Source organism: Balaenoptera acutorostrata, chromosome 18, assembly GCF_949987535.1.
Source record: "Balaenoptera acutorostrata chromosome 18, mBalAcu1.1, whole genome shotgun sequence".
Lineage (NCBI taxonomy): Eukaryota > Metazoa > Chordata > Mammalia > Artiodactyla > Balaenopteridae > Balaenoptera > Balaenoptera acutorostrata.
Window position 1 is genome coordinate 56,955,016 of NC_080081.1, and position 25,819 is coordinate 56,980,834.

Below are 25,819 nucleotides of genomic sequence, written 5' to 3' on the forward strand. Positions count from 1 at the left end.
CACTGCACTCAGGATTATTATTCTATAAGCAGCAAACCATATTTACTAGGGAGAGGCTGGTTTTCCTTTGGTGCCACAAAGGATTATTTCAACTAATTAATTTGTTCTGCTGAACTGACAGCCACTACAGATGCATCTGCATGCTTTATAAGCGTATTCCTGGTTCATTGATGCGGTTCTTACACGTAAGTGCAATACCTCGTTGGATAGATACAAAATAAGTCATTCCTGTTCCAAGGACTGAGCTTTGGACATTGAGAAAATCAAAACACTCTAAGCCAGAGGGACATGACGCACAGCATCTGAGACACTGTCAAATCTTATCTCACTCAACACAAATTTGTGAAGCACCAACCGTTTTCCAGACACCTGGATTCAGGCTGAAGGTACAGATGCAAGGAAGACCCAGCTCCAACCTGAAGGAAATCACAGTATAATGAGAGAGACAGACCCAGAAACAACTGTGATACAAAACAAAAAGAAATGCATTACTGAATACAAGTTCAAGCAACATGACACGGGAATACGAAGGAAGGGATGCAAATGAGAGACAAGGAATAAATATTCCTGAATGTTTGACATTTTAAGTGCATCCATGAAGGCTCCCAGGGGAAAGAGTGTGTGTCTTCTCACTGCTCTGCTCATCTCCCTGCATTCAGACAGAGCTCCATACAGAGAAGGTACTTAAGTACTAGGAAAAACAAAATATCATCTTGGAGATGCCAAGAGCAGAACCTCCTGTAAACACTGGCCAAGTTGTGTTTGGTAAATGAGGACAACACTGCAAACGGTGCCACTTTCTGTGCCCACCCTGCCAGGATTGCTCTCACTGGAGGAAGGGCTGCCAGGGATCAGTGCTGGGGGCCCAAGCTAACGGCAAGAAGGAAAAGGGTCACCATCTCCTGCTAGAGGTTATAGAAATCACTTCTCTGTGTTGCAATTTACCAAAGGCTCAACTATACAACAAACAGGTGTGCTCAAGCCTGGATACTTGAGAAAGCTGATGAGTTTAAAGGCATGTTCCAAAGCAAGGCTGTAGTAACTGGAGACTAGGATAGGGTCATTTTAAAATCATGTTTGAATTCCAGTGGGGCATGTTCTGACATGGTTCAGCTTGACTGCTTTATGTAAACATTAAAGTGCCATCACACGGGCAGGACATACTTCTCCCAGGAGAGAGTGTTCTCTCAACTCAACAAGAGGAAAAGGATAATAGAAGCAGGAGAGTTAATGCCATGAAGTTCAAGAACCCCTACTTTGAATGATTTTTAAAACAGGAGAAGAGTTTGGGGCCGGGGACAGCTTAGAGGAGTCTTGGTTCTGTGGCTCCCCACAGTAGTAACTTTGCTCAGAAGGACAAAGATGTCCTTGGCTATGAGAAAAAGTGGAAATGACCTCAAAATATTGAGAGGAGACCAACCAAATCCAAGGAAGTAAATACTCATGGGTAAAGTAGGAGAGTGAAAAAATAGCATTAATGTGTACTCCTTTCTTACTAGTTATTGTTAATTCTATCATTTTAATATAAAGAAACTTTCAGCTTTCTGAAAAGTCTACTATTGTAGACTTTCAGCTACAATAGTCATTGAATCACACAGCTCTCTATCTCCCACCCATAAATACTTCCTATTAAATTTCTTCTAACTTAAAAATTTTTTTAAGAAATTAAATTTCTTTCTAACTTAAAAAAATTTTTTTTCTTGTAAAATTTACTTATACATTGTCAAAAATGTAGAAAGTACAAAAACTATGAAGGAAAACATAATAATCACTCATAAAAACTCTCCACCCAGACATAAGCTCCTTTAACATGTCAGTATATTTCCTTCATTTCTTGATTTACATACATACAGAAATTATAACTGCTTATCACCACCTCGAGTCACATTTACAAGCTTCCACATGCCAGGCATTAGGATAAACTCTCCACAAGCTCTCTCTCACGTAATCTTAGAAACAATGTCATGAGGTAAATAACATCACTATCATCCATAACAGATGAGGTTTAGAGAGACGAAGTAATCCACACACAAAGTACCATAAGAAGAGGTGGGCTTCAAAACTCACCCAGACTCTATTTTATAATCTTGCCTTTTTTCAGTTTCACATAGGTGAGCATATTCCTACGTCATTAAAACACAGTAGTGATTGATGCACTGTATTCCAAACTTCAAAATCTTCAAATCCTCTACTGCTGAACAAATTGTTTCACATTTTCCATTAAGATGATTTTTAAAATAAACACTCTTATATAAACAACTTGTGTGCATCTCTGATTATTTCCTCAGAATAGATGTATACCTTTTAGATCTAATACTTTTATATTTAGGAAACTCTTTAGAATTTGGTATCATCAGATAGCCCTTCAGTTCCCCTTTTACCAGCAGCAGTACAAGGGAGTCTGTAATGTTTTTTAATAGCTAATAGTGTAAGCCCTCCTTGCCCCAGCAAACAGACAAATTATCTGTATTTTTATAAAACTTCTTGTTTAATCTTTTTTTTTTTTTTTTTTTAAAGAGTTTTTTTTTTTTTTTTTTAAGAAATTCACGTTCTTTTATTTATTTATTTATGACTGTGTTGAGTCTTCGTTTCTGTGCGAGGGCTTTCTCTAGTTGCGGCAAGTGGGGACCACTCTTCATCGCGGTGCGCGGGCCTCTCACCATCGCGGCCTCTCTTGTTGCGGAGCACAGGCTCCAGACGCGCAGGCTCAGTAGTTGTGGCTCACGGGCCCAGTTGCTCCGTGGCATGTGGGATCTTCCCAGACCAGGGCTCGAACCCGTGTCCCCTGCATTGGCAGGCAGACTCTCAACCACTGCGCCACCAGGGAAGCCCTCTTGTTTAATCTTGTGCTTATTCTCCCAGTTGAAGTGTAGATATAGTTTTTCAAACTACATCAAATTCTATTGAGATATTTATTGGAATTCCATTTAACTCTCTAATTAATTTGGATAGAACTGTAGTTATTACAGTATTGATTTTACCACTCAGGGGCATCAGCCATCTCTACTTTATTCAAATTGACTTTAATGGATCACAGGAAAGTTCTCACATTTTCTGCAGGGTTTTTTAGGTTTGGGGGGTTTGGGTGGGTTTTTTTTTTTTATGGATTGAGCAATTTTTTACATACTTGCTTTTTAAATCTTATTTTATTTTATTTATTTATTTTACTTTTGGCTGCATTGGGTCTTCGTTGCTGTGCGCGGGCTTTCTCTAGCTGCAGCGAGTTGGGGCTACTCTTCGTTGAGGTGCACGGGCTTCTCATTGCAGTGGCTTCCCTCGTTGCGGAGCATGGGTTCTAAGCATGCGGGCTTCAGCAGATGTGGCACGCGGGCTCAGTAGTTGTGGTGTGCGGGCTTTAGAGCACAGGCTCAGTAGTTGTGGTGCATGGGCTTAGTTGCTCCATGGCATGTGGGATCTTCCCGAACCAGAGCTCAAACCCGTGTCCCCTGCATTGGCAGGTGGATTTTTAACCTCTGTGCCACCAGGGAAGTCCCCATAGTTGCTTTTTGATGAGATCTTTTTATCCCCTATTTTCTAATTAATTTTTTGCTAATATTTGAGGCAGTTGTTGATTCTTATATAAATGTTTTATAACCAACTCTAACTCCATTTGTTCTAAGCATTTTTCAGTTGATTCTCTTGGGTCGTATGGGCAGATTGCTGTCATCTATAAATTACTTATTTCCAATAATTAGACAAACTCCTTTTTTTATTTTTGTCTTATCAAGTTGACTAAAACAAGTCCCAAACCTTGCTCCATGCAAAACTGAAGGTTTTTTCCCCTTCACTAAAAAGAGTTTTTCGTCAAATAACATTGAGAAGCACTAGGTTAGAATTTGCAGGACAACACTGGTTAGTGGTAGGGTTTGCAAATACCCTTATGTTGTTCACTATTCTAATATTTTCCCACTGACATTAATGTTGGTTATTGCTTTGGAAGACTATATATATGTATATTAAGAGAAAAAATTTTATTTCTAGCTCACTATGTTTTTTTTAATTGATAGATTTTAACTTACCAATTCCCATTTTTTACAACTACAGAGGTAGTCAAATTCTTTTTCTCTCATGACCTATCATATTTGCAGTGATATGATATTAAAAGTTATAATATATAGCTAGTCATCTTTGCATTCTGAGAAAAAACCTTACTATGTCTTGGTAAATTATTTAAGAGAAAAAAAATATCCCATTAGTTAGAATTTTCTTTCAGATGTTAATCTCTATAAATCTGTGTGTGTGTGTGTGTGTGTGTGTGTCTGCTCCCTTTAAAAGGTTGTGACATCATGGGGATGATAGTTAAATAATATTAATTCTAATTCTAAATTATTTCATCGTTTTCCTTTCTCTGAAACAATTCATAGAACATAGAAAAAAAATCTGTTCCTTGAAAATTATAATGAACTTGCCTGGAAAATTATCCAAGTTTAGCTTGTTAAGGAGAAGTAATTCTCAGAAAATTTTAGAAATCACTCACATTTTCATTTGTCTTTATTTTAATTCTTTGAATCATTTTAGAGTTTTACATTTTCTCATAAAACCATTCACTCAATCCACATATTCAATTCATTAGTATAGTATTATCTATAGTAATATAAACTTAACCTTTTCTAAAACTGTGGTTCTAGCCCCTCATTTCTACTGTTGTGTAGAAACAGTAGAAATGCAGTTGTGCATTTTTACTAATCTCTTCTTCATTAGACTTACCAGAGATCTGTTCATTTTGTTGACCTTATCAAAGAACACGCTGTTGGATGTTTATAACAGCTGTTTCTTGAAGTTTTGTTATTAATTTCTGTTCTTAATTACTTCCTTCAGTATAGTTTATTGTTCTAGTTCTAAATTCTTAGGCTGGATACTTAATTCATTTCTGTTTTGAGTACTGATTGGATTTAAAGTTATGATTTTTCTTTCTCTGAGTAGAGCATCTCAGGGTACAGCTTTGAATGCATTCCCCATAAAGTTCTCTCACCATGATTTCTAATGTATTCTATGATAATTTTCTGTCATTGAATAATTTAAGTATGTTCTCATTTTTTGGTTTGTTTTTACTTTCCAAATGACTATATAAAATCAATAATCATGCAAAATCAGTAAGTGCACTCAGCCTATCAGAAAAAAAATTTTGAATTCCTAGAAGGTAGAAAGGAGACAAAATAAATTATATGGAGAAACAAGCATGCAGGATAAACCAGGGCTGAGTTAGCTGTGTTTCTGAAGGAGCTCTGGGAGGCAGTCATGAAGATGACCAGTTGGAGAACTACACTGAGATGAGCTTGGCAGTGGGCTCTTCCCCTCCCACGCTTGCGTACATAGCAGCAAGCACTGACACAGCCCCTTGGGTAACAGTGAATGGAGGAAGGGTGTCTGAGCTCAGAGAAACAGGACAATGTCCCAATACCTGCTGACTTTAGGAGAACAAGAGGCTGCCACATGCAGAAGACAGGCTCCTGTATATCTCACTTGACCATGTGCCCAGAGAAACATGAGGAGATAACCAAGAATCACCAAACATTCGAGAAAGAAAACTACACAAGATAAAACTTAAAATGGAAAGGAAAAAAAGTACTGCTAAAATAGTAAATAGAAAATTTTAATGGTTGTATAATTACCATCAATGAAGAGATCAGAAAGACTACTGCACTTATAAAGCAGAACGTGGCTATGAAAAAGTAAGTCAGCAACCTTGGTAAACAAATTTGATGCATGTGCCAAATAAGCAGAATGGACACTTATGAAGTAACATAGTAAGCAGGATGATCTAGCTCAAGGTTTCTTCCAGAATGCAATGGAAAAGGCCAAAGAGACAGGAAGTATAAGAAAAATGATTAAGAGAGAGAACAGATCTAGAACTTCTGAAACCCACTTGATACATAACCCAGAAATGGAGAGAAGAGACCATACAGGGGAAGAAATGTGAAAGGAAAATAGAAATTTCCCTGAACTGGAGTGAGACTTATATTTTGAGTTTAAATAGGCCAACCAAATGTCATACAAAATTTAAAACAAAAACACTGTGAAATTTCTTATGATGGGGAGGAAAGGAGAGGAGAGAAAAGAGGAAAAATAAATAAATGCAACAGAAAATTCAGAGTCAAGAAAATAAAAAACAGAAAGCAAGAAAGAAAATGTAGTTAAAAAGTAAATTATGTAGGAGGAGCAGAGTCAAGATGGCGTACTAGGAGGACGCAGTATTCGAATCTCCTCACAACTAGGGCACCTACCAGGCACCAGTGGGGTACCACAGACATCGAAGGGGACAGGAGGAACCCCCAGCAACCGGATAGGATGTGGGTCATAGGAGGAGTGAAGGGGGAGGAGAAGTGGAGGTGGGATGGGACTGGTGCCCCTGAGGGGCGGCTGGGGGAGGGAAAGGCATCCCATGCCCAAAGGGGTAAATGGGGAACCATTGGGAGGGCAGAGGATCAAAAGGGAGCGTGGCCAGGTTTCCACTGCCCATTTGGGCCCCCAGGAACCTGCTGAGATCCTGGGCCTGATCCTCTGCCCACCTATGCCTCCTCCAGCCGCACAGGTCCTGAGGGAGTGGGAGGGAGGGAAGAGGGAGCAAAAGTAAAGGCCAGACCTCCAGGACTGGCACCCCTGAGGGGTGGCTGGGAGAGGGGAGGAGTTACTGCACCCAGCGGGACCCACCCACAGTTAGGGGTCCAGCGGTGATGGGGTAGACCCTGGGGGACATGGTAGGGAAGGGGCACAAAGGAACGGAAGGGAATGGGGGCAGTGCTCTCCCTGTCCATTAGTCACCAGGAAGCCTGTTGGGCTCCCAGGCCTAATCCTCTGCCCTCAGAGCCTCCCTCCTGCTGCACAGAGCCCAAGCCCCACCCCTACACACACCCCAGGGCCCCACCTCTGCACTCTGAGACCCCCTCCAATGCGCTGGGGCTAAACCCCACCCACACAACCTCACGCAGCGCCCTACCTCCAAACTCCGGAACTCCACACTCCAGAAGCCCTCCTTTCGACATCTGGCCTTTCCCCTTACATGCAGGTCCTAAGCAGAGGCCCTGCCCCATGCTTCAACGTCACCCCGACTAGGCCCTGCCCCCTGCTAAAATGTCACCCCCCACCCGCCTAGGTCCCACCCCACCCAAAACCCCACCCCTGCCTAAGTTCCACCCCCCACCTAAACTCCACCCCCATAGCCAAGGCTTCTTTTTTTTTTTTTCCTCTTTTAGATTGGGGTTCTGTTTTACCTTGTTGATTCATTGTTGTTGATTCTTTTATATTTTTATTTTTCCTAATAAATCTTTTACTTGTCTAATTTTATTTAATTCTTTATACTTTGTTATTGTACTCTCCTTTTGGCATGTTCCTGCCCCCGTTTTTTTGTTTTTTGTTTTTTTTTTCTTTTTTCTGTTGTGGTTTTATTTTACCTTGTTGCAGTTGTTTCAATTATAGTTTTATTTTTCCTAATATATTTTTTATCTTTCTAATTTTATTTTGTATTTTAATTCTTTGATATTGTACTGCTTTTTTTCTTTCTTTCTAACTTTTTTTTTTTTTTTTTTTTTTAACTACACCATGAGGCTTGCAGGATCTTGGTTCCCAGGCTGGAGGTCGGGCACAAGCTCCTGTGGTGGGAGCTCCAAGTCCAAATTGCTGGACTAACAGAGAACCTCAGAAACCAGGGAATATCAATCAGAGTGAGGCCTCCCGGAGGTCCTCATCTCAGCACCAAGACCCAGCTCTATCCAACTGCCTGCAAACTCCAGTGCTGGATGTCTCAGGCCAAACAACCATAAGACAGGAATACAGCATCACCCATCAAAACAAACAAAAAAAAATGAAACAACAAAAAGATACGTTACAGAAGAAGGAGCAGGGTAAAAACCTACAAGACCAAATAAATGAAGACAAATAGGCAACCTACCTGAAAAAGAATTCAGAGTAATGATAGTAAAGATGATCCAAATCTCGGAAACATAATGGAGAAAATACAAGAAACATTTAACGAGGATCTAGAAGAACTAAAGAGCAAACAAACAGTGATGAACAATACAATACCTGAAATTTAAAATACTCTAGAAGTAATCAATAACAGAATAACTGAGGCAGAAGAACGGATAAGTGACCTGGAAGATAAAAGGGTGGAAATAACTTCCAGGGAGCAGAATAAAAAAAAAGAAAAAAGAATGAAAAGAATTGAGGACAGTCTCAGAGACCTCTGGGACAACATTAAACACACCAACATTCGAATTATAGGGGTCCCAGAAGAAGAAGACAAAAAGAAAGGGTCTGAGAAAATATTTGAACAGTTATAGTCGAAAACTTCCCTAACATGGAAAAGGAAATAGTCAGTCAAGTCCAGGAAGCACAGAGAGTCCCATAAGGATAAACCCAAAGAGACACACACCGAGACACATATTAATCAAACTATCAAAAGTTAAATAAAAAGAAAAAATGTTAAAAGCAGCAAAGGAAAAGCAACAAATAACATACACGGTAATCCCCATAATGTTAACAGCTGATTGTTCAGCAGAAACTCTGCAAGCCAGAAGGGAGTGGCAGGACATATTTAAAGTGATGAAAGGGAACAACCAACAACCAAGGTTACCCAACCCAGCAAGGATCTCATTCAGATTCTACAGGGATATTAAAACCTTTACAGACAAGCAAAAGCTAAGAGAATTCAGCACCACCAAACAAGCTTTACAACAAATGCTAAAGGAACTTCTCTAGAGAGGAAATACAACAGAAGGAAAAGACCTACAAAAACAAACCCAAAGCAATTAAGAAAATGGTAATAGGAACATACATATGGATAATTACCTTAAATGTAAATGGATTAAAAGCTCCAACCAAAAGACACAGACTGGCTGAATGGATACATAAACAAGACCCATACATATGCTGTCTACCCACTTCAGACCTAGGGACCCATACAGACTGAAAGTAAGGGGATGGAAAAAGATATTCCATGCAAAAGGAAATCAAAAGAAAGCTGGAGTAGCAATTCTCATATCGGACAAAATAGACTTTAAAATAAAGACTATTACAAGAGACAAACAGGAACACTACATAATGATCAAGGGATCAAACCAAGGAGAAGATAGAACAATTGTAAATATTTATGCACCCAACACAGGAGCACCTCAATACATAAGGCAGATGCTAACAGCCGTAGAAGGGGAAGTCGATAGTGACACAATCATAGTAGGGGACTTTAACACCCAACTTTCACCAATGGACAGATCATCCAAAATGAAAATAAATAAGGAAACACAAACTTTAAATGACACATTAAACAAGATGGACTTAATTGATATTTATAGGACATACCATCCAAAAACAACAGAATACACTTTCCTCTCAAGTGCTCATGGAACATTCTGCAGGATAGACCATATCTTGGGTCACAAATCAAGCCTTGTTAAATTTAAGAAAATTGAAATTGTATCAAGTATCTTTTCTGACCACAACTCTATGAGACTAGATATCAATTACAGGAAAAAAACTGTAAAAAGTACAAACACATGGAGGCTAAGCAATACGCTACTAAATAACCAAGAGATCACTGAAGAAATCAAACAAGAAATAAAAAATACCTAGAAACAAATGACAATGAAAACACGACAACCCAAAACCTATGGGATGCAGCAAAAGCAGTTCTAATAAGGAAGTTTATAGCAATACAATCCTACCTCAAGAAACAAGAAACATCTCAAACAACCTAACGCAATTAGAGAAAGAACCAAAAAAAACCCCAAAGTTAGCAGAAGGAAAGAAATCATAAAGATCAGATCAGAAATAAACGAAAAAGTAATGAAGGAAACGATAGCAAAGATCAATAAAACTAAAAGCTGGTTCTTTGAGAAGATAAACAAAATTGATAAACCATTAGCCAGACTCATCAAGAAAAAAAGGGAGAAGGCTCAAATCAACAGAATTAGAAATGAAAAAGGAGAAGTAACAACTGACACTGCAGAAATACAAAGGATCATGACAGATTACTACAAGCAACTATATGCCAATAAAGTGGACAACCTGGAAGAAATGGACAGATTCTAAGAAAAGCACAGCCTTCTGAGACAGAACCAGGAAGAAATAGAAAGTATAAACAGACCAATCACAAGCACTGAAATTGACACTGTAATTAAAAATCTTCCAACAAACAAAAACCCAGGACCAGATGGCTTCACAGGAGAATTCTATCAAACATTTAGAGAAGAGCTAACACCTATCCTTCTCAAACTTTTCCAAAATATAGCAGAGGGAGGAACACTCCCAAACTCATTCTACGAGGCCACCATCACCCTGATAGAAAACCAGACAAAGATGTCACAAAGAAAGAAAACTACAGGCCAATAACACTGATGAACATAGATGCAACAATCCTCAACAAAACACTAGCAAACAGAATCCAACAGCACATTAAAAGGATCATACACTATGATCAAGTGGGGTTTATCCCAGGAATGCAAGGATTCTTCAATATATGCCAATCAATCAATGTGATACACCATATTAACAAACTGAAGGAGAAATACCATATGATCATCTCAATAGATGCAGAAAAAAGTTGTGACAAAATTCAACACCCATTTATGATAAAAACCCTCCAGAAAGTAGGCATAGAGGGGACTTACCTCAACATAATTAAAGCCATATATGACAAAGCCACAGCCAACATCATTCTCAATGATGAAAAACTGAAACCATTTCCTCTAAGATCAGGAACAAGACAAGGTTGCCCACTCTCACCACTGTTATTCAACACAGTTTTGGAAGTTTTAGCCACAGCAATCAGAGAAGAAAAAGAAATAAAAGGAATACAAATTGGAAAAGAAGAAGTAAAACTGTCACTGTTTGCAGTTGACATGATACTATACATAGAGAATCCTAAAGATGCTACCAGAAAACTACTACAGCTAATCAATGAATTTGGTAAAGTAGCAGGATACAAAATTAATGCACAGAAATCTCTTGCATTCCTACACAACTAATGATGAAAAATCTGAAAGAGACATTAAGGAAACACTCCCATTTACCATTGCAACAAAAAGAATAAAATACCTAGGAATAAATCTACCTAGGGAGACAAAAGACCTTTATGCAGAAAACTATAAGACACTGATGAAAGAAGTTACAGATAATACAAACAGATGGAGAGATATACCATGTTCTTGGATTGGAAGAATCAATACTGTGAAAATGACTGTACTATCCAAAGCAATCTACAAATTCACTGCAATTCCTATCAAACTACCAATGGCATTTTTCAGAGAATTAGAACAAAAAACTTCACACTTTGCATGGAAACACAGAAGACCCCGAATAGCCAAAGAAATCTTGAGAAAGAAAAATGGAGCTGGAGGAATCAGGCTCCCAGACTTCAGACTATACTACAAAGCTACAGTAATCAAGACAGTATGGTACTGGCACAAAAACAGAAATATAGATCAATGGAACAGGATAGAAAGCCCAGAGATAAACCCACGAGCATATGGTCACCTTATATTTGACGAAGGAGGCAAGAGTATACAATGGAGAAAAGACAGCCTCCTCAATAAGTGGCTGGGAAAACTGGACAGCTACATGTAAAAGAATGAAATTAGAACACCACCTAACACCATATACAAAAATAAACTGAAAATGTATTAAAGACCTAAATGTAAGGCCAGGCACTATAAAACTCTTAGAGGAAAACATAGGCAGAACACTCTATGACATATATCACAGCAAGATCCTTTTTGACCCACCTCCTAGAGAAATAGAAATAAAAATAAACAAATGGGACCTAATGAAACTTAAAAGCTTTTGCACAGCAAAGGAAACCATAAAAAAAGACAATCCTCAGGATGGGAGAAAATATTTGCAAATGAAGCAACTGACAAAGGATTAATCTCCAAAATATATAAGCAGCTCATGAAGCTCAGTATCAAAAAAACAAACAACCCAATCCAAAAATGGGCAGAAGACCTAAATAGACATTTCTCTAAAGAAGATATACAGATTGCCAACAAACTCATGAAAAGATGCTCAACATCACTAATCATTAGAGAAATGCAAATCAAAACTACAATGAGGTATCACCTCACACCAGTGAGAATGGCCATAATCAAAAAAATCTACATAAATGCTGTAGAGGGTGTGGAGGAAAGGGAACCCTCTTGCACTGTTGGTGGAAACGTAAATTGATACAGCCATTATGGAGAACGGTATGGAGGTTACTTAAAAAACTAAAAATAGAACTACCATATGACCCAGCAGTCCCACTACTGGGCATATACCCTGAGAAAACCATAATTCAAAAAGAGTCATGTACCACAATGTTCACTGCAGCACTATTTTCAATAGCCAGGACATGGAAGCAACCTAAGTGTCCATCGACAGATGAATGGATAAAGAAGTGTGGCACGCATATATATAATGGAATATTACTCAGCCATAAAAAGAAATGAAATTGTGTTATTTGTTGTGAGGTGGATGGACCTAGAGTCTGTCATACAGAGTGAAGTAAGTCAGAAAGAGAAAAACAAATACTGTATGCTAACACATATATATGGAATCGAAAAAAAAAATGGTTCTCATGAATCTAGGGGCAGGACAGGAATAAAGACACAGACGTAGAGAATGGACTTGAGGACAAGGGGAGGGGGAAGGGTAAGCTGGGACGAAGTGAGAGAGTGGCATGGACATATATACACTACCAAATGTAAAATAGCTAGTGGGAAGCAGCTGCATAGCACAGGGAGATCAGCTCAGTGCTTTGTGACCACCTGGAGGGGTGGGATAAGGAGGGTGGGAGGGAGACGCAAGAGGGAGGGCATATGGGGATATACGTATGCATATAGCTGATTCACTTTGTTATACAGCAGAAACTAACACAACACTGTAAAGTAATTATACTCTGATAAAGATATTAGAAAAAAATTAAATTATGTAGCAAGAATATGTGCAAATACACTAGCAATTCCAATAAATGAGAATATGTTAAAAGAGACTACAAACTTGGGTAAAAGAAAAAAGCCATTTTTGTCACTAGAAATCTAATTTAAGCCAAGTGACACACAGGGGTTAATATTAAGTGATGGAAAAAGAAATTGCCACATAAGTTCTAACAAGAAGGATGGCAGAAAAATATATTAGAATCAGACAAAATTAAAAGACCAAAAACATGAAGCCAAAAATCACTAAATGGGAAGAGTAGTATATTACATATTAATAAAAATCTGTACTGAAAGGCAGGCTTCTCATAAGTCTCATTGGTTGGGACTACTTCCCATATCAATGGCTGAACCAATCATAGTTAAGGAGAATAGAATTTCCTTGATCAGTTAGAGCATTTGCAAATGGATCCCTGGACTGATTTCTTCTGACTTCTCGGAAACACAGGCCATGCTAAGTAGGATGAATACATGAAGGAAAAAAACAGGGTTTTAGGAGAGAATTAAGCAATTGACAATATTTGATACACCACTCTGAAGGTATCACAACACAATTTTTTCTTGTGTAGCATTAATTACTACCAAGTGATTAATCACTATAAAATAAAAGTGCAATGTTTTTTATCTGTCTCCTTTTAATTGTCCATCTTCTCCATGAAAAAGTAAAATTCAGGAGAGCAGGGACCTTGTCTATCCTGTTTCTAATTGGAGCTCCAGCATCTTGCAGAAGGCTCAGTACAAAATAGGAGCTCAATACATGTTTGTTGAGAGGATGGATGGATGGATGGATGGATGGATGGATGGATGGATGAATGAATACTGGGATGGATTACTCTGAGATAGATCAACCAGAATAATAAAGTAAAAAAAAAAAAAAAAGCCAGAAAAGGAAAGCTTAATATGGTGTTAAATAATGTCAGAGTTACAGGGATAGAGGGATTTCAAAAAGACCACTGAATTGAATGTTCAGAAGGGATTTTACCTGTAGAGAACAGTTTCAGTAAGAACATTTATGAATATAAACCAGAACATAAAGCATTAAGGACAAAGTGGGCAATAAAGGTGTGATTACAGTAATATTACCTTTGTCTTTTTTTTTTTTTTTTTGGGTAGAAGCAGAAAAGGTGTTAGCTCTGAGGATAGCAGAATCAAGGAAGGAGTTGGTTGGCTTCTTCATTTAGAATGGCAAGAGTCAGCATGTTTGTTGACAAAAAATGTAGTAGTCAGTGGAGAATATACTGAAGGTATAGGTTGGAAAGGGAATTGTAAATAAATTTCTAGAAGAGGGAATTGAATCAAATGTAAAATACTGAGAAGTTAAACTTAAGGAAGAACCTACAGTCCCCAGAGACCAGCGTAACGTAAGAATGTGAAAGTCAGGGACATACAGGGCAGGATCGATGTGCTGTCACCTCAACTTAACCTAGAGAATCTACTTTCCAATTACTCCACAGCGGGTGTTCAATAAATACTTGTTGAATGAATGGAATGAACAAACACATGAATAGACGCAGTGATACAAATGTGTTATTTTATTTTCTGTATCTTCCTACCATAAACATGATTTTTTTTTGAATTTTACTTTATTTTTTTATACAGCAGGTTCTTATTAGTCATCAATTTTATACACATCAGTGTATACGTGTCATTCCCAATCGCACAATTCATCACACCACCATGCCCACCCCCCTGCCGCTTCCCCCCTTGGTGTCCATACGTTTGTTCTCTATATCTGTGTCTCAATTTCTGCCCTGCAAACCTGTTCATCTGTACCATTTTTCTAGGTTCCACATATATGCGTTAATATACGATATTTGCTTTTCTCTTTCTGACTTACTTCACTCTGTATGACAGTCTCTAGATCCATCCACATCTCAACAAATGACCCAATTTCGTTCCTTTTTATGGCTGCATAATATTCCATTGTATATATGTACCACTTCTTCTTTATCCATTCATCTGTCGATGGGCATTTAGGTTGCTTCCATGACCTGGCTGTTGTAAACAGAGCTGCAATGAACATTTTGGTACATGACTCTTTTTGAATTATGGTTTTCTCTGGGTATATGCCCAGTAGTGGGATTGCTGGATCATATGGTAATTCTATTTTTACTTTTTTAAGGAACGTCCATACTGTTCTCCATAGTGGCTGTATCAATTTACATGCCCACCAACAGTGCAAGAGGGTTCCCTTTCCTCCACACCCTCTCCAGCATTAGTTGTTTGTAGATTTTCTGATGATGCCCATTCTAACTGGTGTGAGGTGACACCTCATTGTAGTTTTGATTTGCATTTCTCTAATAATAGTGATGTTGAGCAGCTTTTCATGTGCTTCTTTTTTTTTTTTTTTAAAGAAATTCACATTCTTTTATTTATTTATTTATTTATTTATTTATGACTGTGTTGAGTCTTCGTTTCTGTGCGAGGGCTTCCTCTAGTTGCGGCAAGTGGGGACCATTCTTCATCGCGGTGCGCGGGCCTCTCACTATCACGGCCTCTCCTGCTGCGGAGCACAGGCTCCAGACGCGCAGGCTCAGTAATTGTGGCTCACGGGCCCAGTTGCTCCGTGGCATGTGGGATCTTCCCAGACCAGGGCTCGAACCCGTGTCCCCTGCATTGGCAGGCAGATTCTCAACCACTGCGCCACCAGGGAAGCCCTCATGTGCTTCTTGGCCATCTGTATGTCTTCTTTGGAGAAATGTCTATTTAGGTCTTCTGCCCATTTTTGGATTGGGTTGTTTGTTTCTTTAATATTGAGCTGCATGAGCTGTTTATATATTTTGCAAATTAATCCTTTGTTGATTCGTTTGCAAATATTTTCTCCCATTCTGAGGATTGTCTTTTCATCTTGTTTATGGTTTCCTTTGCTGTGCAAAAGCTTTGAAGTTTCATTAGGTCCCATTTGTTTATTTTTGTTTTTATTTCCATTACTCTAGGAGGTGGATCAGAAAAGATCTTGCTGTGATTTATGTCAAAGAGTCTTCTTCCTATGTTTTCCTCTAAGAGTTTTATAGTGTCCAGTCTTACATTTAGGTCTCTAATCCATTATGAGTTTATTTTTGTGTATGGTGTTAGGGAGTGTTCTAATTTCATTCTTTTACATGTAGCTGTCCAGTTTTCCCAGCACCACTTATTGAAGAGACTGTCTTTTCTCCATTGTATATCCTTGCCTTCTTTGTCATAGATTAGTTGACCATAGGTGCGTGGGTTTATCTCTAGGCTTTCTATCTTGTTCCATTGATCTATATTCCTCTTTTTGTGCCAGTACCATATTGTCTTGATTACTGTAGCTTTGTAGTATAGTCTGAAGTCAGGGAGTCTGATTCCTCCAGCTCCACTTTTTTCCCTCAAGACTGCTTTGTCTATTTGGGGTCTTTTGTGTCTCCATACAAATTTTAATATTTTTTTGTTCTAGTTCTGTAAAAAATGACATTGGTAATTTGATAGGGATTGCACTGAATCTGTAGATTGCTTTGGGTAGTATAGTCATTTTCACAATATTGATTCTTCCAATCCAAGAACATGGTATATCTCTCCATCTGTTGGTATCATCTTTAATTTCTTTCATCAGTGTCTTATAGTTTTCTGCATACAGGTCTTTTTTCTCCCTAGGTAGGTTTATTCAAATGTGTTATTTTCTGCATCTTCCTACCATAAACATGATTCTTCTTGTTTTCTTAAGGTAAACCACTGAAGTGATAAGGAGTAACAGACTCTACCAGCCAGGAAATGCCTCCAGGGGACATTTTCTAACAACAACAGACTGAGCAAAAAGGGAGAGAAGCAAAAAGAAGGTAAATATCCTTATGTATTCTACCCTTATTGAAGTCCCTAGTGATGGAATTATCTATACGCTCATGATTCATTTTACTGAAAGCTTCAGCAAGTAAAGGGAAATAATTTATGTTAAAAAAATATGTTTAATCAGTAACCAGAAAATATGTATGTATCAATATTTGTCTAACTCCAGAAGAAAAACAAGATTAAGAAATAAAAAGCTTAATTTTCACTGTTTAAAATAACTGCTCAACCTGAAAATTAAATCCCAGATCTGATTTTCTAATCTGTTGAGCATTCTCTTTGTAAAATGTTCTACTTTTAATGGTTTTTACATTCTAAATATATACACCAAACTTTATAAAACACTATTTAAAATTCACTAAAAGTTATTTTAAAGTAAATCATACCTACACTGATTTCATAACACTCCCCTCAGTATCTAAGTACCTCAGGACCTAGGAATAAGTTAAGAGATCACAGGGGGCTTCCCTGTGGTGCAGTGGTTGAGAATCCGCCTGCCAATGCAGCGGACACGGGTTCGAGCCCTGGTCTGGGAGGATCCCGCATGCTGCGGAGCGGCTGCTCCCGTGAGCCACAACTACTGAGCCTGCGCGTCCGGAGCCTGTGCTCCGCAACAAGAGAGGCCGCGATAGCGAGAGGCCCGCGCACTGCGATGAAGAGTGGCCCCCGCTCTCCGCAACTGGAGAAAGCCCTGGCACAGAAACGAAGACCCAACACAGCCAAAAATAAATAAAATAAATTTATAAAAAAAAGAGATCACAGAAACACTTCATGTGATTTAACAGACATTACTGAAAATACAACATGAGTGTATACCAGATTTAGTTTCCACATGCTAATTACTAGAATCTTACTGTAACATTGCTTATTTAATTGTAGATTTCAGTATGAGGCCTTTGTCCAAAGAAAAAAAATTTTTTAAACACCAAGGGATAAAAATGTTTCATGGTTTCTTTATTGCTTATATAGTAGCTTAATAACTAAATTGCCAACTTACATTATTTCTTTCAACAATTTAATTACTACGTACTACGCACAAAACAGCTCAGTGACACAGTCATTTATATTGTATGCTGGATGAAATTATGAATGAGTAAGAAATTGACCACTTTGGGGAGGAAGGTAGCACTCAAAAGGGTCAAATTACAGCAACGACAATTAGTACATATTTCATAATATGATTTCCACACACAATTGCTATAATAAGTTACCTTGTGCAACAAAGACATAAGGGAAAAAAAACCAAATTAAACGAAATCGAGGAACTCAGAATGGGAGTTAGAATTCAGTTAATTGTATAATTGAAGAAACAGATTTAAGAGATATTCTGGAAGAGGGCTTCCCTGGTGGCACAGTGGTTAAGAATCCGCCTGCCAATGCAGGGGACACGGGTTCAAGCCCTGGCCCGAGAAGATCCCACATGCCATGGAGCAGCTAAGCCCATGCGCCACAACTACTGAGCCTGAGCTCTAGAGCCCGTGAGCCACAACTACTGAGCCCATGTGCCACAACTACTGAAGCCTGCGCACCTAAAGCCTGTGCTCCACAACAAGAGAAGCCACCACAATGAGAAGCCCGCACACTGCAACGAAGAGTAGCCCCCGCTCACCGCAACTAGAGAAAGCCCGTGCACAGCAACAAAGACCCAACACAGCCAAAAATACAAAAAACAAATAAATAAATTTATAAAATAAAAAAAAAAGATATTCTGGAAGAAATGACAGGATATCACCACAAACACAGCAAGAAAAATGTTGGAAAATAAAGATGATGGGGAATATAATGGTCTTCAACTAGCTGAATAATTTATTTTGCTTTTTTAAAGGACCTGGAATGAAGTGGCCCCTTGGAGCTGACTCCCATCTTCCCCATCACTCCCAGCCCTTGTTGAGGAGCCTCTGGCACCACTGAGCCTACATATCAAAGGCAGGTATGACCATCAAGTCACAACACTGTTTTCAGTTACATGCCAGAAATTTCATATTCTAATAAGGATTACCCTTTAAGTACTTTTCTGAGGAGGTTCTGTATTCATTTCACTGATTTCTGTTGCTCGTTTTATTTGGAATTTTATGTTTTGTTTGGAATGCCTTACATATTTGTATATGTGTAGAGTATCCTTACTTTTCATTCTATGTGTATTTTTAGATGAACATTTAAGCCAGTTTCATGATTTTGGATGCCTGCTTTGTTTGTTATGCATTATAGTAGTCTCTGGACACTATTTGCAATATCATATATCTTTGGTTTAAAAAATGGCAGTGGCATTGGTTATGTTTTGTAGATCATAAGTTCCCAAGTGTTCTATCATCTTCTCCATGAGATGCTGGCATCAACTACAGCAGACACATTGTAGCCCCTATGAGGCTAAGTATCGTGAGAGTTTTGACCAGAAGGAGCTACCACACCACCATACTTTTAAAACACACTCACATCTCACCATTTTTAACACCTGTGGGGGTTTTTTATCGTGATTTTCACGTATGTAGGTATTTCTGTTCCGAAACCCTTCAAAATTATCTAGTACCCCAAGCAAATAATTAGCAGTGGCTAATTGGGTCTTTGAATACCTTCTGGCGGTGTTCATCCTTCATCTTTTGCAATTTTTTACTTCCTTCCCTTACAGAATCCATATAAGCCTGTCTTCTGGCCTGTAATGGTATAGGGAAAAAAAATCATGGAAAAAAAGCATCACAACAATGTACTGGTCTGCCTATCATGGGTCTGGTTCTAACAAATTAACCTCATACTAAGCATATAGTAAGCTCTCCATATACGGTTGCTTACTGAGTGATTTATGCATATGTCTGCAGACGCCCCTTGGGGTATACAAAAAGAAGGTGAGTACAAGCACAATCATCCAGCACATTTTAAAGGATGATCTAAATGTTTGTTTCATTAAGCTTTAAAAATATCCCCTCAGAGATAATCAACATAGTTTATTCTTTCTAATGAGAAGGATTTGAATCAGAGGAAAGTTAAATATATTTTTCAAGAATATTCCAACTAGCTGGTAAATATCAGAGGCAAGCAATGGTGACACTGACGTCAGAAGCACTGACATGTCTACTGCTCATTAATGCTATCCTATTAAACAGCATGTCAGCTGCTGATTGATACCATGTAATCCCAGAGATGCCTTTCTCTCTAGGTCTTTGCGTCCCTAATCTGTACCTGAAGCTCACTTCTGTTCCTGAGAGGGAAAGCAAAGCCTGTTCAGGAGCACAGGAGCCATCATTTCTGGCTGAATTAGGACCTCAAGGGGGAGCCTCGGAAAAGCCAGCACACATGGTAAGATGTTCTTCAGTCCCAGTGACCCTCCATGTCAGGGTTCTCCCCATGGGTGCAGAGACCATGTGTGCTGGAATTTATGAGATTTCAAGTATTCTATCTGTTCATGTCACTTTCTCTCCCTCACATTGATTTGTAGCCCACCCTCTGTAAGGCAGAGAGGCCAGCCTGATAAGTTAATGCGTAGGAAATCCATTGTTCTCATAAAACTACCAGCAGCATCATGGCAGCAGGTGACATATTTCAGGCCTAGTTCTTTGGACTACTAATCCATAAAGCTTCTGTAGCCTGATCCCCCCTTTTCTCTCACCATAATTTTTCTCAAGCACTTCTTAATTCATTCCCCCATTTCTGTCACTATAAAACCCATATTCCATCAAATAATGAGAAGCACTTGCCAGAAAGAGAGAGAGGCTCTCAGAATTGTATCAGCTATAGCACTACCAATTAGAAAGGTAGAGCTCCAGATGTGTTCAGAAAGCCCACATCTACCCAAACCCTGCTACCTTAGACAGGCACACATATCCTAGGACTTTGTTGTGTCCATATCCTGAAGACAAGGGGACTGTGGTAAGATATAAAGGAGGGCGAGTCATTCTCCAATGAGCCCTTCTTTTTATATTAGAGAAGGCTAGTTTTTATCACAAATATTCCATACAAGATCTGAAAGGTGGGAAGGGGGCCGGGGGCACATCTTATAGTCAAGGGACTAAAAGGAGGAGTAAGATAGTTAAAGCAGATATGATGACTTTATTGAGGAACCTATTTGTATACCTTTCTTTTAAACTTAACCACTTTGCTGTTCTTTTATCAAAATATGGGTCCTAGTTTTTGAGTCAGAAAAAAAAATGGTTAGACACATAAAGTGTCAATGAAAAGGCCACAGAAACTGGGAAGTCACATGGCATCTCAACTACAAAGAGTTCAAAGTTACTTGCAGTCCTAATGCTTGCTGTGATCCCTGGGCACGACAGGAAGTTTCTGTTCAAAAATAGGGGGAAAAAAACTTTTGATCACTATTTTTCTTAGTTCTAAGTCCCAGAAATTTCTATGTCATATTCACATTATTTTTCTATCATAAAATACTGATTTAACATATTAATAATAAACTTTTTGTTATTCAACTAAAATATACACTTTTAGTCATCCTCCCCCACAAGCTATGCTTATAATATATCCATTCAATAAGCAATATTTCAGCCTCCTATGCACAAGCACTGTGGTCAGACATGACCCCAGACCTCAAGTGCTCATAGCCTAGTGTGGAAGTCAGACAAAAAGATTAATGAGACTAATGATTACAGGTATTGTGACATCATGAGAGGTATTGCGACAAAAGATGCTAAAAAGAAGGACATTTAATTAAACTGGATCAAGGACACCTTCTCAAACTGGGTGACACTAGGTTGTGTCTTAAAGAGTAGGAATCAGACTAAGCGGGGCGGGGCACTGTGTGAATAAATGAAAAATGGCGTTGTATTAGTTGGCTCAGGCTGCCATAACAAAGTACCACAGACTGGGTGGCTTAAACAACAGATATTCATTGCCTCACATGGAAGTTAGAAGTCCAAAATCAAGGTGTCTGCAAGGTTGTTTCCTTCTGAGGGCTGTGAGGGAAGGAGCTAGGCCTCTCTCCTTGCTTACAGATGACCGTCTTCTCCCCGTGTCTCTTCACATCATCGTCCCTCTATACATGTCTGTTCCTATGTCCAAATTTCCCATTTTTATAAGGATTCCTTTCCTATTGGATTAGATTTCATTTTAACTTGACCTCTGTAAAGACCCAGTCTCCAAATAAGATCACATTCTGAAGTACGGGAGGTTAGGTCTTCGACATATAAATTTTGAGGGGACACAATTCAATCCATGACAAGTACTAAGTTCCCATTTCAAGATGGTGAAGTGAATATGTTTCTGCTCCATTCCCATCTCAGAAATTACCCTAAACAGAGGAGGAAATGAAACAAACACAAACCCTGCTTCAAAACCCAAGAGAAATCTGTATTCCCAGACAAAAATCTATGAAGGCAAAGTAGATGAAGAAATGGTAAGTGGCTAGGAGAGAAAAGAGCAAACCTAAAGACTTGCTGGTGGGGACAGAGGACTCACAAGAAGCCAGCTTTTTCCACAGAACAATGTGAGGGCCCCAGAAATTGATGCACCAGCTACTGGGTAAGACAGTTGGATGAAAGGATGGTGCCTATGTCTGCTTCCACCCTGAGAATTCAGGTGCTAATTCTCCCAGCCTTGAGAGGAAATCAAAAGTGTATCCTCTGGATCAACTAAACCAGACAGGCCTAGTACAGAAGGCAGCTGTGGTCATATCCCAGGGCAAGAATGAAAGGATTGTGTAAACTCCTACATACTAAGCGGTGAGCCTCTGGGCCCCCTTCTTTGAAGTTTTCTACTGCTCCCTGTACTGTTTCCTCTGAGACGTAGAGGGTGATTTTATCCATGAAACAAGAACAGGTTGTTATTTTTTAAAAGCAGCAAAGAAAAGAGGAGCTCTTAGAAATTAAAAATATCTCCTCTTTCCCCACAAAAAGACAAACCAGTAAAATATTTAGAAGATAAGGTCAATAAAATGTGTGAGATAACAAAAAAATTATGTATATTTTATATTTTTATATACATTTTGTATATAGTATCATATATGTGTGTGTGTGTGTGTGTATATATATACATATATCTGCCCCAAGTTCCTGGCATAAAGCTCCTAAAACCTTTGTAATTTCCTAAATGGTAAGAGCTTTAGGAGCATCTCTTGTTCTAATATTTCGTCTTTGACCCCATCCCTGACTCAGGGCTCCTTAAAATCCTCATAATTTCCTAAGTGGTTAGAGCATAACGAGCATCTTTTGTTCCACTGAGGCAACTCCATGTGGGCTCCTGGGTGACTCCTGCATGGGGGCTGGTCACCAGAGAGACGGAGCCATGATTAGAAGTTTGTAATTTTCAGTCTCAAACCCCCATCCTCCAGAGAGGAAAAAGGAGCTGGAAATGGAATTAATAATTGATCATGCCTACATGAGGAAGCCTCCGTAAAAGTCCCAGAGGCATGGGGGTTCCGGGAACTGTCAGGTAGGTGAACACATCCATATACTAGGAGGGTGACCACACCCCAACTCCACAGGGACAGAAGCTCCTGCACTCAGGACCCTCCCTGACCTCACCCTATGTATCTCTTCATCTGGCTGTTCATCTGTATCCACCCCTTAATAAACTGGTAAACATAAGTAAGTATATAGTAGTATGAGTTCTGTGAGTGGCTCTAGTAAATTAAGTAAACCCCAGGTGCAGGTTGTGGGAACTTGTGATTTGTGGCCAAGTTGGACAGAAGTTGTGGGTACCCTGGGGACCTACCACTTGTGACTGGCATCTGAAGTGGGGAGCAGTCTTGTGGAACTGAGTCCTTACCCTGTGGAATCTGACGCTATCACCAGGCAGAGAGTGTCAGAACTGAGTTAAATGGTAGGACACCCAGCTGGTGTTGCAGGATTGCTTGGTGGGGAAAACACCACACACACCTGGCCTCAGAAGTGTTGTGTGTGTGTCAGTGGAGCAGGAGTAAAGGAGACACTCAGGAGAGAAAGGACTGGGTTTTTTTCTAGCTCAATATGCCAGGAAGTAAGGGGAAAAAAGTAGTCAAAGGTAAATTAGAGGAGAAAAAATTTTTACGAAAAAGAAGATAAATCAAGGAGGCCTAAGATTTGAATAATAAGAATTCCATAAAGAGAAAATGAAGGGAAATAAATCAAAGAAATAGCACAAGAAAAACATCTAAAACTAGAGATAAGTTTCCAGACTTAAAATGAATAAAAATGACCCTCCCACTAAGGCACAATATGAAATTACAGAATATCAGAAAAAAGGAGGTATTAAATTATTTCCAGGGGAAGCACAGAAAAGACCTCATATAAGAACTGAAATTCAGATGGCCTTGGATTTCTCAGGAACAAATAACTCAAAGTTAGAAGAGCAATGCCTTCAAAATGCTAAAGGAAAATTATTTGCAATTTGGAATACTTAACAGAAAATTGCAAGCTAAGTGTGAGGGCTGAATAAAGACAGTTTCAGACATGCAAGGGCTTGAACATACATCTTCTCTTGGCAAGCTACTAAATAATATGCTCCACCAAAACAAAGAAATAAATTTAAAAAATAGAGAAACAGAAATCAGGGAACCCAACACAGGAAAGCAACAAAAGCAACTCCCCAGATGATGTTACAGCAGTGATTCTCATCCTTGGCTGCAGAGTAGAATTACCTGGGGAGCTTTAAAAGCCTCAAGCCCAGGCCACAATACAGCAGGAGCTCAGGGGGTGCGACCCAGGCATCAGGGAACTTTAAAGCCCCCCAGGTGATTCCAATGTGCAGATGAGGTTGGGAATCATTCCATGAAAGGACAGTCCCAGAACCACAGCTGTGTAGGAGGCTTAAAGAACAACCAGCACAGGTTAAGTCAGGAGGGAGGAGGAGGAGAGGAGGGATATTTCCAGAAGGGAAAGAAACCCGAAATTGACAAGTTATCTGACAGGCACAAAGTGGAAAATTGTGTGGAAATTTTCATCAAGAGGCACTTTGTAGAACAGTCACAAAAGCTAAAGGAAGGCCATCAAATGTTCAAAGGAAACTAAGAAAATGCAAAAATAAAATGAAATTTTTTCAACGTTTTGAAAGGAAAAAAATGTAGAGTATAACTGGCTTGGCAGTGAGAAAATATTTTCAGAGTCATAATAAAGGAAAGCCTGAAATACTGAATGATTATATTGGGAGAATGGGGGAAAGAAATTAATAAGATCTAACATTGATTAATCAAGAGATAGCAATATACACGTTAACAGATATTCAGAGCCAAATAACAAAAGACACAGCTAAGGGAATGTGGCGGGATGAATAATGGCCCCCCAAAGATGTCCACGTCCTAATCCCTGGAAGTTGTCAATGTTATACTTTATATGGCAAAAGGGACTTTGCAGAAATTGAGGATCTGGAGACCGGGATATGGGCCTGTGTGATCCAGGTGGAACCAATATAATCACAATGGTCATTATAAGAGGAAGGCGAGAAGGTCAAAGTGTGGAGAGAAGGTGAGGTGAGGATGAAAAGTCAAGATTAAAGTGATCCACGTGCCAAGGAGCCAAAGAATGGTGGCAGCCAAGAGACGCTGGAAGAGGCAAGGAACCGATTTCCCCTCGAGCCTCCAGAAGGAACCAGCCCTACTGACACCCTGACTTCAGTCCCTTCATCCTCATGTCTGACGTCTGACCTCCAGAACTACGAGAGAATACATTTGTGTTGTTTTAAGCCGCTAAATTGGCAAAAAATCATTACAGCAGCAATGGAAAAGTAATACAAGGAGTTTAAAGAATTGAAATGCAGGTAGGATTGAAGGGATGCAAGGGACGTATGCCTTTCAGTGTTGACTTTTTAAAGGTCATGTGACACATAGGTAAAAAATTAAAGCAAACTGCACTGAGTGTTCAGAGGAGTGGAAGTGAGAGGATATGGCCAGAAAGGCGGGAATTAGAGAGCAGTGCTCCTCAAACATTAAGGTGCACACAAATCACCTGTGGACCGTGTTAAAATGCAGGCTCTGATTCAGGTCTGGAGCTCCCAGGTGATGCTTATACTGCTGGTCTCTGGAGCACACTTGGAGCAGCAGAGACCTAGACCGCAGGACCGCAGAGAGGTGAGTTGTGGGGGGTAGGGGAGAATGGAGGCCCAGGAGGACAGAGGGCAGAGAGGGCTTTGTGCTTAAGCTAAGGCATTTTGACTTGATCCTTGAAGATATAGGGAGCCACTGGGCAGTGGAACAACAG

General features: G+C 39.3%; 1 protein-coding gene and 1 long non-coding RNA gene across 6 annotated transcripts in view; one reads left to right on the top strand and one right to left on the bottom strand.

Annotated features, from left to right (window-relative positions):
• LOC130705618 (uncharacterized) overlaps positions 1 to 25,819 on the top strand; it is an 89,271-nt gene that overhangs the window by 28,865 nt on the left and 34,587 nt on the right. For both annotated transcript variants that reach the window (XR_009005938.1, XR_009005939.1), the window contains exons 2-4: positions 16,588 to 16,699; positions 18,532 to 18,636; positions 19,858 to 19,997. This is a non-coding gene — a long non-coding RNA (uncharacterized LOC130705618). The remainder of the gene's footprint in view (positions 1 to 16,587; positions 16,700 to 18,531; positions 18,637 to 19,857; positions 19,998 to 25,819) is intronic.
• The window catches only part of EPSTI1 (epithelial stromal interaction 1), a 112,377-nt gene that overhangs the window by 21,888 nt on the left and 64,670 nt on the right, over positions 1 to 25,819 (bottom strand). For 3 of the 4 annotated variants that reach the window (XM_057533001.1, XM_057533003.1, XM_057533000.1), the window contains one exon: positions 19,277 to 19,357. The exons of the other annotated variant lie outside the window; for it this stretch is intronic. In XM_057533001.1, the coding sequence (XP_057388984.1) occupies positions 19,277 to 19,357 (81 nt within the window). The remainder of the gene's footprint in view (positions 1 to 19,276; positions 19,358 to 25,819) is intronic. 4 annotated transcript variants of the gene reach the window in all.